Consider the following 15,837-nt stretch of genomic DNA (forward strand, 5'->3'; position numbering starts at 1 on the left):
ATTGTTTGTTTAACACACAGTGATCAATCTTTTTAGTTAACGAGAGTGCCACTTCGTTACTTGCTTTTCATCAACATAGCTTTTACATTTAGTGCCTAAATAACACTATAACACTGTCTGTTAATATATACCCATCTATTTAACAATAGCGTGTTTTTAACACTGATAGGAGATAATCGCCTGTAGAATAGTTACTTTAGCTGCGAAGAGTGCAACGAACTTACAAGCTAACTGGAATGCATCTATGAATGGTTATCACTTTATCTTCATTGCCTATTCATTTCTATCATAACTTTATTTCCTTTATATTACTTATCAGTTACTTGCTGACCCGCCAACTTCGTTGGCCTTAATGTGATTTTACTTAGCCTACTAAAAAGTAGTACATATATGGAACATTTTCCTATGCTACCCCAGAGACTGTTCGGTTTCCCGGAATGAAAACTTTTTAGGGTTTTCTATGAATGTTTCTCTATTTATACCTCAGCGTTCAAGCTTTAATTAACAAATATAAAATAGAGGGTCATCGTTGAGAGGTGAAAATTAAGGGTAGTAAGTATGTATTTTTTTATGCTGTTTCATAAAAATAAATAAAAAAATGTTGAGGTAAAATAAAATCTAGAGGTAGAGACCACCTTTAACATTTAGGGAGATAAAAATAGATTTTGTCCGATTCGCAGACCTAATTTTTTTTTCGGCCATTTCGGAGAGAATTTACTATATTAGATTTAAAGATATTACAAATTACATTTTATTTAATTAATTTCATTAACGTATACAAAAGCGATTAATTGATTGTATAAGTCGATTCGCTAGAATAAAAGCAAACCCCTTGCTAACCACAACTCCTTCTTAAGCACTCAAAAAGTCCAATAATAAAGTTTATTTCAATTTTTTTGAACTCGTTAATACAACAGTTGGAAATAAGTTTTTATTGGGTCAGCATATATACAATTTACCGTCTAAGATTTCATATAAATCTCGCATACAAAGAAAATGTAACAAAGGTCCTATTGCTCAGTTCAACAATTATATGACGCCGGAAACAAGAGTTGTTCACTCATAACGTCTTTTACCTGACGGCTTTGGTCTGAATGTTTAATGTTGCTTTATACTTCAAGTGGTTCTAGGGGGTGTAAAACTGTAAAAGTAGATGTTGAATGGAAATTTCTCGGTTGCACACGCAGAGAGAGTACTGGAAGTGCCGATACTATAATTCCAAACTCGAACAATAACATTGAACGCATCAGTCTCATTGATAGTTTATATATAATGATGGAAAGAAAATCCAATATATTTGTGTCGCCAAGCTCCGTAAATGCTTGACTTGGTAAGACTCGGATGTATTCGGGTCGCGGTCGGCCCCATCCTAATGTCTGTCTGTCTGTTTGGACCTACCACAGAGTTTAGAATTACATGCTTAACTTTAGTCTTATTTATTTACACTTCGTTGCTAAAGAAATACAAATAACACAGTATATATAAATTACAAGGGATGCAACGGGCTGCCTTATCGCTAACAAGCGATCTCTTCCAGGCAACCCTAGTAAAAATAGAAATAAATATAAAAAAAATGATGGGTGCAAGAAGTGCAGAAGTTATATACAAAACAAAATAAATTTATATTAAAATATAGAACCTTAATCTATTAGTAACTATATATATTATAATAACTAACTAAAACTAAAAAGCTAATCTTACAAATTCAAGAAAATAGAGAATTACATTTACAAAACGAACAGGAGATACAAGAATTACACAGGTCACGATTGATCAGGATATGATAAGGTTAGGAAATATTTATATAGAAGAGTTTTAAAAGACGATAGGGATAGGGTCTTCCTGGGATGTGCTAATTTAAGATAGGTATAAAGTATAAAAACGTTTTGGTATTAATTGTATTTTTTAACGCTTGAGTTTAAAAAGAAGTTAACGTAGTTCTTTGTAGTCTTCAGACACCAAGGTGTTTTTAGTACTTTAAGATTATTAATAATGTGTAAGCAAGAAAGTAATATTAAAAACTGTCGACGGGGATTGCTATTTTTTATTAAATGTTTTTGTTTTTTTATTATAGTTGTGATTGTTCGATCAATTCCCATACGGATAAACTTAAGGGCACTTCCATCTTTTAAAATGAAAGAACTCGCAACATCGTCGCACAGCCTTCTTCGCTAACGTCGCGTCGACTGAAATGGTTTCCGCGTAACCGCGTTTCACTTGACAGTTGACACTGAGGTGTAAATGTGCAGGAATTTATTGTATGTGCCTTCCACAAGCCTGATTTAAAACCGCATTTTTCCGCTGCACAAAGATAAATGTGTTTGAGGATTGCAGTGGGTTGCTACCTGCTAGGTACTGCTGGTATATTTTATATTTGGAGCAAACAGTATTTAACTCTGCTCTCATATCCATCAACTACTGTTTTATTAAGTGGTACTTATAAAAAATAAAAAAATTATAGTTAATAAATTAGTTTTTTAAGCCCTTACTAATAGCCTCAAATAATTTTAGGATATTAATAATGTTTTAAAGTCCCACTAGGAGAATAAAAAAAATAATATAAATATAGCAATGAATACAAACAAAATTGATTTCTATTTCAAAAATAAATTATGGATTTCCAGTTTAGAAAAATTTAGTGATACTAGTTATCAACTTATGTATGTTATACATATACATTATTTAATTGTTTATAATAAGGCAAATACTGTGAAACAAAAGCAGTCACAGTTAAAGATTATCAAGGATATTTTAGTTAATACATCTATGCACATTCCAATCAAATATCATATCAACAATTTTGTATCAACGTCTTCGTTAAGCTGTTAATAGCAATAAAACCTTCAGCCAAACGGGATTGTCCTTGGCCACAATCCAACCCTCCTTTATTAAATTGAAGAAGGTGTAACCGTTAAATCCAAATTATGGCTTACTTTTGCAAATATTTAACGACATCAGTTTCAATATTTTATGACAGACTTATGGTTCTGATTCACGATAATTTTAACACCAAAATGATCAGTATATGTAAACGGATGGTTTAATTTAAACGATTAAATTAATGTTATAAGCGTTGTTAATACGATTTTAAATTAAAAATTAGTTCGGCTCACTGAATATTTTTTAATAAATTATATTTACACAGGACATATTCGGGTATGTTCGTGTTCTTACAAAAGTTTGATCACATTCGTACTCGTTGTGACATTTGACACGTCTATTTTTCATCGAAGATCTTATGGGCAATAAGATGTATGCATCATTTACATCTTAGTTCCATAGAACTATATAAAAATATTGACAATTTAATACCATCGGTATGTGTTAACGGTACAAGTCAATCATAAATCTTTGTGTTTTTTTCTATATTGTTCATATATGTATATTGAAGTTACCAAAGAGATTGGTACAAGTAGATTCTACTGCCAGCACATCTTTAACTTTACCTAATGATGTAAATCGTCAAATTTGATCACCAGTTTTTTTTTATAGAACAGGGGGCAAACGGGCAGGAGGCTCACCTGATGTTAAGTGATACCGCCGCCATTTATTATTTATTTATTTTTTTATCCTTTATTGCCTTATACAAAAACACACATAACAAAAAAAAACTATTAATTATACCGTTTTAATTTCAAAAGTAAAAAAACCGTCCTTCTTAACAAACTTTGGCGTTTATCAGTATATCCCTATCGTACTGATATCGTAAAATGGCTCACGTGCGTCTCAGTCACGGGTCATACGTGCAAGGAATTTCGATCCAATAGTTTGACTGACCAGGCAACTTTGAACTACTATAATCTCAACGTCGCTAATACTACTACAGATTTACTGTGTACCCTCAAATCTCTGAAGGTCCTTGTTACTCTGGTTATGTCCCTTTCTATAATGTTACTTTCAGCAAATTCCTTATTAATACGTACATTCAAGTTTTATTGGAAACATGTATACAGTAAAATGAAAAGGTAAAAATTAATATAAATTTTCTTATTAGCATAAAACATTAGTATAGCATAAAACTAAGACTTATTTATTGCAGCATAACGCCAAAATAAAAATAAACAAAAATAATAAAATATCAGTGTACTGCTTGGCCTCAGATTTGTGAATCTGTTTCATGATCATTTTTAAATCTAATAGGCAAGTAGGTGATCAGCCTCCAGTGCCTGACACACGTCGTCGATTTTTTTTTGGGTCGGTTTGTCGGTTTCGTCACGATGTTTCCTTCACCGTTCGAGCAAATGTTAAATGCGCACATAGAAAGAAAGGCTATTGGTGCACAGCCCGGGATCGACTCTACGACCTCAGGTATGAGAGTCGCACGCCACTAGGCCAACACTGCACTGCACTGCTGATAACGCCAAAATTTAAATAAATAGTAAAAAACACTACTTCAGAAGTTACAACCCTTACCTACAACTAGTCTGGTCTCGCCGTATTTAACCAAAAATATGATTTGAACGGTTATGACCCGGCCCGTTTGTCTCTACAGATTCCTTCTTTCAAGAATATCTTGACACTAACTTGGGAGTTGATTTAAGATCGCTCAAGTCACACTTTTAATTAAAATGACGACAAATGTTAGTTCTAGAAACTTTTGCTACTTTAACTTGGTTAAGTAAGAAAATGTTAATTAAAATGTACTACTTAGACTTAAATTAAAAACACCTCATCCAACTAAATAAGAGTTCTATCTACAAAGTAGGTACAAACTTTGAATTTAACGTTATAACTATATGTTGATTTTGGAATCCGGCCATTAATATTAATACAACTATGTCTGGTATGTTCTAAAAGCATTGGAATTCATATTTGCTTATATCCATTTACTAATATAGCAAAATAGGCGTATCTTAGTGTTTCAAGCTTTCGCATGTAGGGCGGGCGGTTAGGTCGAAATTTATTATTTTTGAACGTCTTATTTCATCTTCTAATCCAGCTTTTGAATTATTATTACGGACACTAGTCAATTAGAGTTTTTTAAATGTAGTCTAACCGATTTTTGTAGTTTAATGGCGGCCTAAGCTTATTACCGAAAACCTGGGTTCATTAAATAATTAATATTTTTGTAATATATTATTAGAGTATTAGAACTAAAATCAAAATTTTTAAATGTAAAAATAACGATGTGATTATCATAAAATTTTCAATAAGTGCGAACGCTGCGCTCACAAAGCGTTTATCTGCACTTATCTACACTATCTTACAGACTCTTAGATAACTTGAAGACCTTTTATTTCCTTAAGCTTCCTTCGATATTCATTGCCTCTAAAAATTTCTGCATAAAATTACCCTCAATTCTCATACGATTCAGAAATATTTCGAAACGTTTTCGTTTCTGCCTTGAAGAACTTAATATGATTTAAAGAAAAAACTTTGATGTTAACATAGCTTCTATCCAGTAAAAAAGTGTTTTGTTCAAATGTGTAATGGCTATGTTAATTAAGGACAATACTAACTTTATAATAGCTTAATAATAAAATTAGGACTTTTTCACTATATGTAGGACTAATCGTGTCCAAAAATAAAGGCAAAAACAAGAACAAAGGGCGATTTATACTCTAGTCCTTAGACCAGTAATATTAACTATTAATTTATACATTTCATTGTTCTTACGCTCCAGTCCTACATCCAATACTAGAGATATTAGATTGAGATATTAAAAATATTTTTCTAAAAAATCTTTCCTTACTTATTCTGGGCAACCCCTGCGTAAGACTATGAAATTTACAAACGAAATTATATGCATTTCCTTACCGCATAATACTGAAAATCACGTACAAATGTATGAAAATTAAGGCATGTATGTAAATGATTATGCGGTTATCACTAGAGCTAAGTGCTCGTAACACGCACGATCACTGCAATGAGCATTATAAAGCCGAGATACAGTTTTATCGCAGTACAGTTTTAACTTGAATTAATAAAATAATAACATTAAGGATCTTTATGTTACAATACAAATAAATGTGTATGAGTTTTAAGCTACTGCTTAGATGTTATCGCGGGCTTTGATCACAGCGACCCAATCAAGAAATTCCGTAACAAAACAAAAACCTAACACACGATTACATAGGTGCGGCCCAATACCCGTTAGAGCGTGACAGAACGCATATTGCTTCTCACATCGGTCTAGCGTGATCGGTGACGTAGTGGAGATGAGTTAGAGTGGGACAGAATCCATATACGCGTATTCACATCTCTCTGGCTAGATCGGTAACGTAGCGTAAGCGCGGCCGATGCAGCCGGTAAGCTTTAAATTTAGACAGACTATAATATAGGCGTGTTAGTCTGAGTCTGGTAGAGTGGTAGATTGAATTAATATCAAGTAAAAAACTTGAACTGATAAAAGAAAACAATACTGCATAAATAAATAATTCTAATTGCATAAGTTGATGAAAAAATTTACCGCGGCAGTCCCCGAATGCCACACGTTTTTTTATATTTTTTCTTAATAGGCATGTGAAAAGCCTGAGTCGTTGCCGATTTTTATAGTCTCAAGCTTGCTGGTTTCCTCACGGTGTATTTTCTTTACCGTACAATTATACGATTATGCAAGAATTACAAACGCACACAGAAAAAAACATGCAACGACCCCAAGGTAGCTAATCGTAGAAGAATGCTGCACCTCTCAAATAATCACGAGTATCGACGTAATAATATGTTTGTTTTCTATACTTAAATATAGATAACGACACGACGACCACGTTTGGATAAAAATAAGCTAAATTTAAAATTATAAGACCCCATTTCAGTAGAATCAATTAATGTCTGGATAATAAGTATTATTATTCAATTTATATTATTATTATTGGGACTAAATCCTTATTCACTTCTTTATAAGTTAATTTATTTTTATAGAAATATCACCATACAAAGTTCATTGGCTTTATTAGAACGCTACCAAAGCACGATTTGCCGTGGACAAGATTAATATTCGAAGCAAGTGACGACCCTCAACACAATAGCCACGTCCTCACGGCGCATGCATATTCGAATAATGTCCATATAATGTTTGATGAAATTGGCTTTAACATTTACCTTAACTTAGTATAACCCCTGACTCGTGCGGGAAGGGAAGTTATAGCATTCCGTGTTACGTAACATTAAACTTAAAGATGTGTTAGAAATGTTTTTACAAACACTATCAAAAAACTGTGTATTATATTAATTATATTGATGGTGATAGATTAATTTAATATTGTTTGATTCGTGAATTATATACAGAATAAAGTGATGTAGTGTGGGGATTATGTTAGGGCTGGTCGGAGATTTCCGGGAAACATGTTGAAGTTTTGTTCACCGGCTGCGCGCCGGCGTGAGACAAATGCGGTTTGTAACTTGATGAAAACTTATTGAGAATGCCTAAGTGTAAAGTTAAAAACATAATATAAACTGCTGTCACTAAATCATTACATTTTCACGGGCACGTATTCTATATTTCTGACCATTCCTAAGCAGAAGAAGTCTCAGAAGAGAGTCTTGAAAAAATTATTTCAGTAAGATTTCTCAAAAATAATATACGCAACAAATTCACAACTCGATTAAATATTGAGTAACACTTAGAAATGTTAACTAGTATGCATTATTATACTTAGAGTCACTAACAATCATAAACCATATAATATATATTATAATTGTATGTTGTTTTAAATAAATCGATGTTTCCACAATCGAAGTGCATGGAGGGTGAATGATTCTTCATTTGCATCGTCACTTTTCAACCCTAACACAAATAATAAACCCACCCCTTCAAGTAATCTAACTAATTAGCTATTTTATTTTTAATTCCAGGTGAATCCGGGTCGAAAAGCATCTCTCAGCGGAATTCGTGAGGGTGATGTAATCACCTCAATCAATGGCCAGTCCACTAAGAACATGACTAATTCAGAAGCTCATGCCATGCTGAGATCTGCCGGGCCTAGCATGAGATTAGGACTGAATGAGTGAGTGTTTAAATTATTCAAATAGTGTTATGGCTCTATCACTTTTTTATTTTTATAGAAAAGTGGGCAAGAGGCTCACCTGATGTTAAGTGATACCGCCGCCCATGGACACTCTCGATGCTACAGGGCTCGCGAGTGCGTTGCCGGCCTTTTAAGAATTAATTATCAACGTATTTGAGCGTTAGTTGAGAGTCAATAATAAAATTTTATAACATGTATTACAATAAGCTTTGTAGCAAAACAGTTGACAGACTAGGCAATTTAAATGACAAAAAAATAATATAACTAGTGAAAAAGTATAAGTGCTAAATTTATTAGTTCTTTATAGTTAAATATGTTTTCGTTTATGGATATAAAAAGTTCGGTAAAAGTTTGCTAAGATCTTTGCACTTTCACATTAGCCGATCGGCTTAAGTCTGAGTATAGCTCGAACCAAAATTCGATTAGCACTTTAGACGTATTCGTTAACACCTTTTTTGATGTATGATCGTTAATGGCTGTTATTAGTCCTGTCAACTCTTATGAATTTCAATTCTGCATCTCTTACATTGGTGTTTTTGGTAATAAAAACACCCTGTCTGTGCCATGAACCCAGGCAAACCAACATTTACAGTTATCGCCGAGTTTAAGCGCCCGGGAAACACATATAAGTCAGAATCGTAACTAACACACCCTAAATTTTAATTGTTACTTTCTCTCACATTGCTACTGAGTAGAATTTAATAACGGCTCTAAATTTTAAAACTTATATATGAAAATATAGATTATTAAAATATTTTAATACCCGCGCGAAAACCAAGTAAAAAGAGTAGCAGCAGTGCTTGACTCAGAATATCGCACGGGATTAAGGGATAATTAAACAACAAACAATTTCTAAAATACTTTCACCATGAGTGAAAGTATTTTAGAAATCGGTTAATCAGTTTTTGGTTTATTCGGTACAGACAAAAAATCACTCCTTTTTATAATATTTGTATATATTATAGTGTTAGTATATCTTTACAAGGAAGAAAACACAGTAGATCACAGGTATAATAGTTAATGGCCAAAATTTAACTCTTATGTTAACAACACATTTAGGTATTCTAGTCTGCGAAATCTACATTGTACCCAAGAGCACTGAATGCTACGTGCTTTTGCAGATGCAAACATACATATTACATGCTGAGCTTAGATTTTATTCATATTATGCGATAAGTTCTACAATGTTTGCCCTTTTGAATCTCATTGTATGAATTTATTTACTTTTCTATTATTTCATACTGAAATAAATACCAAATTTGTAAGTGGACTGGGGCAGAAATAATGCATTTTGGTATGAATTACCGTAGCATTGTTTTTTATTATAGGCATGTAGACTATCATTCGATCGCAGGGGAACTATTATTATTATATTGTGTTTTGGAAGTTTAATCCACCTGAGCTACAATTTGTATATGTAATTAATCGGTCTAATTATTTCCGAAAAAAAATGAAGCACAAACAATACTAAGCGTCCATTTCTTGGTCCCGAATGAATACTTTTATAGTCTTAAAAGTTATTTTATTATAGGTTTTTAATAAATTTGATCAAAGATACCACTAATGAAATTTATAATATTACACTATATATTGATACCCTTGGAATGATCCTATCCTTTATCCTTGGTATGAACCAAACATTGTTTTCTTGCATCACGAGATTGGAAACTAAAAAATGTTACCTGTTTTCTCTCATATTCCACACACGTACTAACCCGGAGAGGATTGACTCTAATCCGATCACTCTTCGCCATTTCACGAGACTAGGACATCAGACATGAACCATCAGGCATATTAAATGAGATGTAATTCATTTTACCGATGAGACATGCAAATCGGTTTGTAGTTTTGATTCAATGGTGTGAAGTGAGTAACTTGATATGTATTGAACCTATCGGTCTATTCCTTGAGAAATAATAATCAGTGTATTAACTACGAAGGTAAATATGTTTTAAATTTACAGCTAGTTCTTCGGTTTTGCTTAGTTTCGGTTCCCAATATAAAATTCCCAATGTAAAAACGTGCGTAAGATATTACTTTTACATCTACTGAATTTGATGACATTACTAAATGAAATTCATTTTACCGATGAAACATGAAAATAAAGCACTCGGTTTATAGTTTTGATTCAATGGTGTGAAGTTAGTAACTTGATATGTATTGAACCTATCGTTCCATTCCTCGAGAAATAATCAGTGTTTTAACTTTGAAGGTAAAAATGTTTTAAATTTACCACAGCTAATTCTTGTATTTCGGTGCCCAATCTAAAGTTAATTTTTTACTTCTGTTTGCGTTAAAGCATAAGACGTTACTTTAACATAATACATAAAAATATACCTAATAACTAACCTTAAAATTTAATAATTAAAATATATTATTAAAAGGAGTCCCTTTAGGCAAGGTTCCGAAGATACTGGCAGCGTTCCCCCGTTGAATAGCTAAAGCGTTACTTTTATATCTACTGAATTTGTTGATATTATTAAATGTCTTTATATCTGTATGCATAGTATGTGGTGATAAAAACGATTCAATGTAGGAATTGAAGCATGGTTGAAAACAGCTTAGTCATTAAAGAAAAGTTATATTACACTGCTCCCTGCTCAAGTTCTAATCTAAGTTTTCTTGTTGTCAGAGACAAGGAGATGTCACCTCGAAGAAGATCCATCGGGAAGGCTGGGGACTTGAAAAGTAAGTTAGCTTATTTGTCTTTTGAAACTTGAGCATCTAGTAGGGAAAAAATGTTTTGAAGCTCATCCTTATTCACTTGGAGTAATTTTACATAATTCTGCCAACATTATGCACAAAAAATACTTTTATTTAAATTCACGTAACTATTACGGCTGAGGACATTTCTGGGTCTGTTTTGTTGGTAATTGTTAGGTAAGAGATTATCGGTTGACAATAACCGATCGTAAACCCTTTGTTTCATATTAACCACTAAGTACAGAGGAAAAACTATTACTTACTTAATATAAGTCGCTGATGCCGCATTAACAAAAACTTAACCAACTGATCTTTATAAATAATTATTACTTATATAACTTACAAGTTCTATTGCTACATTACATGTATGCCAGGTAGTGTAATGGTTGCTCCATACAGTAGTTTATTAAAAAAATACTTGGTGATTAAAAGTAATGTCAGAGGTTTTTCCAGTTTGTAAAAACCCGTAAATGTATATTTAAAATGATATTTATCAGTATTAAGGCACCAATATAAAGAAAAATTTTGATTGATTGCATTGTTAATGATATGTACTGTAAATTTCGAATTTCAAAGTTTTTTCTTATTTGTATGATTTGTTTATAGTTAAAAAATTATGAATATGATCAGTCTCATACTTCTATCTAGTCATTCAATTGATGAATAGAAATCTAGGTGGAGGTATTTGTATGGCATATTCCATTTTCTAAAAGCGTACATAAGCCGATATGCGAATGGAAGTGCTCTAGGAAATATTATTTCAAACTTTCATCTTTAGGATTTAAGCTTTATTGTGTACTAGTGTTCACTCGCTTGTACAAGAATGTCGGGTACATTTGCTATGTATGATCTCCTTATTTCCATAAATATAAATTCTCTAATCTAGCATGTATTTAATTTTAAATAACTTATCAAAAAACAATACCATTGAATGGCTTTATTAAAAAATATAATATTTAGCAATCATAATGAGACAAAACTCTAATAATTCCTTGGGATATTAGGCGTCATAAAAACAACACCAATTATGGAAAGGACTCTGTGTCGTTCAATTAACACATCAAAATGAGCTAAGCTACGGATATATTATAACGTAACATTAAAATAAAATAAATCAGTGGCGCTACAACCTTTTAGGTCTAGGCCTCAGATTTCTGTATCTGTTTCACGATCATTTGTTAATCTAAGCGAATAGATGATCAGCCTCCTGCGCCTGATGTACGACGTCGACGTTTTGGGTCTAAGGTATGAGGGTTTCCTCAAGAAGTTTTCCTTCACCGTTGGAGCGAATGTATGAAGAATGAATGTGAATGAAGAGAAAGAAATTCCATAGCTGTACAGCCAGGGATCGTATCTACGACTTCAGGTACGATAGTCGCACGCTGAAGCTACTAGGCCAGTCTTTTATATGTACCGCTAATAGTATTTAATGTCATGAAATAAACGCTGTCAAACAACAGTTGTGTAACCCCCCCATAATAAACTATGGTTGATAAATACCTACAGTTGGTTTAAGAGTTTAAATTTTAAATTGTATCTTAATCTTATTGTAAGGTTAATGTATTATCAATTAATGTTAAACAACTTTTTACGTACCCCATACAATCTAATTTGATTATCAAATTTTCAGTCGGTTTTTTACAACAGTCTTCTTTTATTACAGGACCGTCACAACTAATGGCTGATCTTAACAACGGTATAGCAGTCTTACAAGCTCCTGTTTACGCCACTATCAGACCTCCACAACACAGGCCCACAGCCCCGCCATTAAGATCGCTTAGCTCTCCGCCTACATCATATACCTCAATCGCTCAAGAACCACCTAAGATTCACCCAACAAACCCCTTTTACACCACATTACCTTTAAATTGTACAAGTGCTTCCAGGTTACCGATACCAAACGGTAGATTTTCTACATTAGATAGAAATAACTCAATTAACAAATTTAAAGAATCAAAATATGAGTTTAAATCGACGTTACCCAATTCATCAGAATCAAGTGACTCGCAAATATTTGAGACAAGATCTGTAAATATACCGATTACAAGAGAAACTAATAAGTATTACAGTGAAAATAATTCACAATCGGCAGCGCAAGACAGTACAAAAAATCCATTTGAGACGAAACGCAACAGTGACCCTTTTGAAAAGTATCATCGACCCGAAGCAAATGAAACTCATGCACACACTATGTTAAATTCTAAAAGTGACACAGACTTCTATTCAAAAGAAGAAATCACCAAACATTCGGTAATAGAAGAGAAAATCAGTGAAATAGAAGAAGTAAAGACGATAAAGAAAATAGTCTTGAATGGTTCTAGTGATGCGATCAATAAATCAAACGGTTTGCAACATTTAAAAAACCACTCGAAGGTTAGTGACTTGAGAAACAGTGGTCAAAATGAGTACATAATTACTCCAACTCTTGAGAATTATAACGAGTTTAATAAGAATGGTGGTAATGTGGAAAGACGATTAAGTTCTTCAGTTATTTACAAGTCGCCGAGAAATCACTTCAAGCCACAAGGTGAGTGTATTAATTCTAACACTGTTATTTTCCTTAAAAAACGTGGTTTATATCATATGGTATACTGCCTTGCTTAAAGTTATCATGAAAATGTTTTCGCATGGTGGCTATTGTACATGCCAACCCTTCTTCAGCTTTACGATGTTTTATTAATTTAATTTATTTATTTCTATGTCTATCACTCTGATATTTTATATAAAAATAGTCCTAAAGGTACTGACTTGAATTATACAATATTATATACGTAGATACCTCATACCATGGATAATGAAAATCTAAACTGTCGTAAATTATATGCCTGCTTGATTTAGTAGAGCAATGCTTGCAGTCCACATCATTTAACGTAATAAATTAAAAACAAAAATATATTTTAGCTATTTTTCATGACAATCGTATAACATTTTGCATATAAAATCGTCCATGAATAGTAAAAAGATAACCAAATCTAATTTTGAAATTGTCTTACACTTTAGTTTAAGGAGCCTGTGAAGTAAGTTATTAAAGTAAGTAAGAAATGTTATTTTAAAATACTGTTACGTTCGCTTTAGTTTATAGAGTACCTCCTTACTTAAACCTCTTGAAGCTAAGTCACCAACGTGAAATGTTTCAGTCTGAAGAGGGCTGAGCGCGACTGTGATTACGAAACTTGTTTTGTAAAAGTTAAAACCTTCATAATATCGTATGAAAATGCATGAAGTTGCCGCTACCTGCGGATTTTCTCAAACGAACTATGAACTATTTAGACAAAATTACTGGGGTATGCAAAGTATGTTTTAACGCTTCCGTTTCTATTTTGGTTTAATTTAAAATTTTAATTTTAGAATGTTTACATGTATTCAACGAATATAATTTTAAATAGGAAATCTTGTTCATTTGTTCATGAATTTTACACTTAATAATCATAATAATTTGGCATAAAAAATACTTTTTACGATGCTTGGTGAGAAGCTAAAATTAATGTAACACAAGTAAAATATAAACTTGAAGTACTAAATTGTACTCCTAAATTCATCTAAATAACGATAAGAATGTTGCCATTATATATTGTCATAATTCATATCTTTCCTATAAATTACATATATATACATTTATTTTATATTTGATATTTTTAATGAAAAGTACAGAGATGTGTTATAATGTCTTTAAGCTGATTTGCATTACTACGTTGTTTACGTACGCTATGAGTGCCTTTTAGCAATTGCGGCGTCATAGAAAAAAATAAAGGCCAGTTTGATAAAAACACATTATATCTGTAATTTAATAATCAATGTTATTTTGTATTCGTAAATACCTCTTAATGTTAATAATAAATATCTTCGCTTAACAGCTTTGTCCCGTCCTTTCCATTTTCACTTTGCGGTTAAAAAGGATAATGGAAATCCAAATAACTTTTAGCATAAACGAAACTAACATTTAAATTTAAATGACAGGGCTACAAGGGATTGTGTATTTTAAGGTTTTATCCGCTAATAGCTCGTTTTCTCAGATTTTTAATTTTAAGAGTAAATTATTGATTTTTTAAATATTTTACAAACGAATGATAGTTTTGCGGATTTGGACACGAAATTACAAATAAATAATTAAATACCTTTTAATAATTTAGATTTTTAAATGGGTTAATTTTTTAATGGTAAAAAATGTGTTTTTGGACTTATAATGCCAAACCAATTTTTTAAAGCGATTTGCATAGAATAGGGGGGGGGGGGCTTTGTATTATTTTGTCAAACAATCTTTAATATAAAAAGTTCTCTATAGCTCATTGATCTGTAAATGTAATCAAATTCAATACACCATTCACCTACTTTTTATATCTACATTTTGGCACATTGTCAAATAAAAGTTTACATTATCTCCCAGAGGAAACGTATTTGTAACAATTAGTAATCGGTTATTTTTATTTGTTTCGAAATGGAACAACGTCTTGCTTATTTTAGAACATGATAACTAATTATTTTTTCTATAGATTTAAATTCTTAAATAGATCAGTAAAGATTTAATAAGATTTGCAATAAATTTTATTAATTTAATAATAAAAATATATTACTAGTATTTACAATTTTCTATTATATACATAATATAAAGATATTGTTATACGAACCAGTGGGTTTTAATCGACAGCGGCATTGTTAATATCCGAAGTAGGTACCATCTGGTTCTCTAAACAGCAGAAAACAGGTGTGTCAATATTTTCACCGAGGATTATTATTAATAGCCAAGAGAGTATCAAAATACACATTAAACTTTTCCTTCATTCTTAACAATAAATCATTCTGTTAACATAGGATTGTATCTTTTTATTTTATATATATATACCTATTAAAGTTTAAAATCTCATACATTGTAGTACTAAATCCACGGTACATTATGTTACGATTTCTCGTATCGTATAAAATGTATGAAAATTTAGGTATGTATAACTGTTACAAAAAAATACAATTTATAGTATATACAATATAAAATACTTGAAATTTTTCTTAAGTAGACAAAAAACATTTGTCTGATGATAAAACTCAGCTATTAATCTGGTATAAGCCTGTACAATTCCTCTGAACTCTCTCCATGCTACTGTTCGAATCTGTTAAAATTTTATTAAAATTTATTTATATACACGATATATCGTGCTATTCATCAAATGTGGTC

General features: G+C 31.9%; 1 protein-coding gene across 5 annotated transcripts in view; it reads left to right on the forward strand.

Annotated features, from left to right (window-relative positions):
- LOC110996449 (sorbin and SH3 domain-containing protein 1) overlaps nucleotides 1-15,837 on the forward strand; it is a 114,374-nt gene that overhangs the window by 17,154 nt on the left and 81,383 nt on the right. For 4 of the 5 annotated variants that reach the window (XM_045633105.1, XM_045633112.1, XM_045633108.1 and 1 more), the window contains 3 exons: nucleotides 7,795-7,946; nucleotides 10,600-10,655; nucleotides 12,334-13,197. In XM_045633105.1, coding sequence (XP_045489061.1) covers nucleotides 7,795-7,946; nucleotides 10,600-10,655; nucleotides 12,334-13,197 — 1,072 coding nt within the window. Of the gene's footprint in view, nucleotides 1-7,269; nucleotides 7,333-7,794; nucleotides 7,947-10,599; nucleotides 10,656-12,333; nucleotides 13,198-15,837 lie in introns of those variants that run through there. The other variant, XM_045633119.1, reaches the window with a different exon arrangement.

The sequence above is a fragment of the Pieris rapae genome, chromosome 2, assembly GCF_905147795.1.
Source record: "Pieris rapae chromosome 2, ilPieRapa1.1, whole genome shotgun sequence".
NCBI classification, from domain to species: Eukaryota; Metazoa; Arthropoda; class Insecta; order Lepidoptera; family Pieridae; genus Pieris; species Pieris rapae.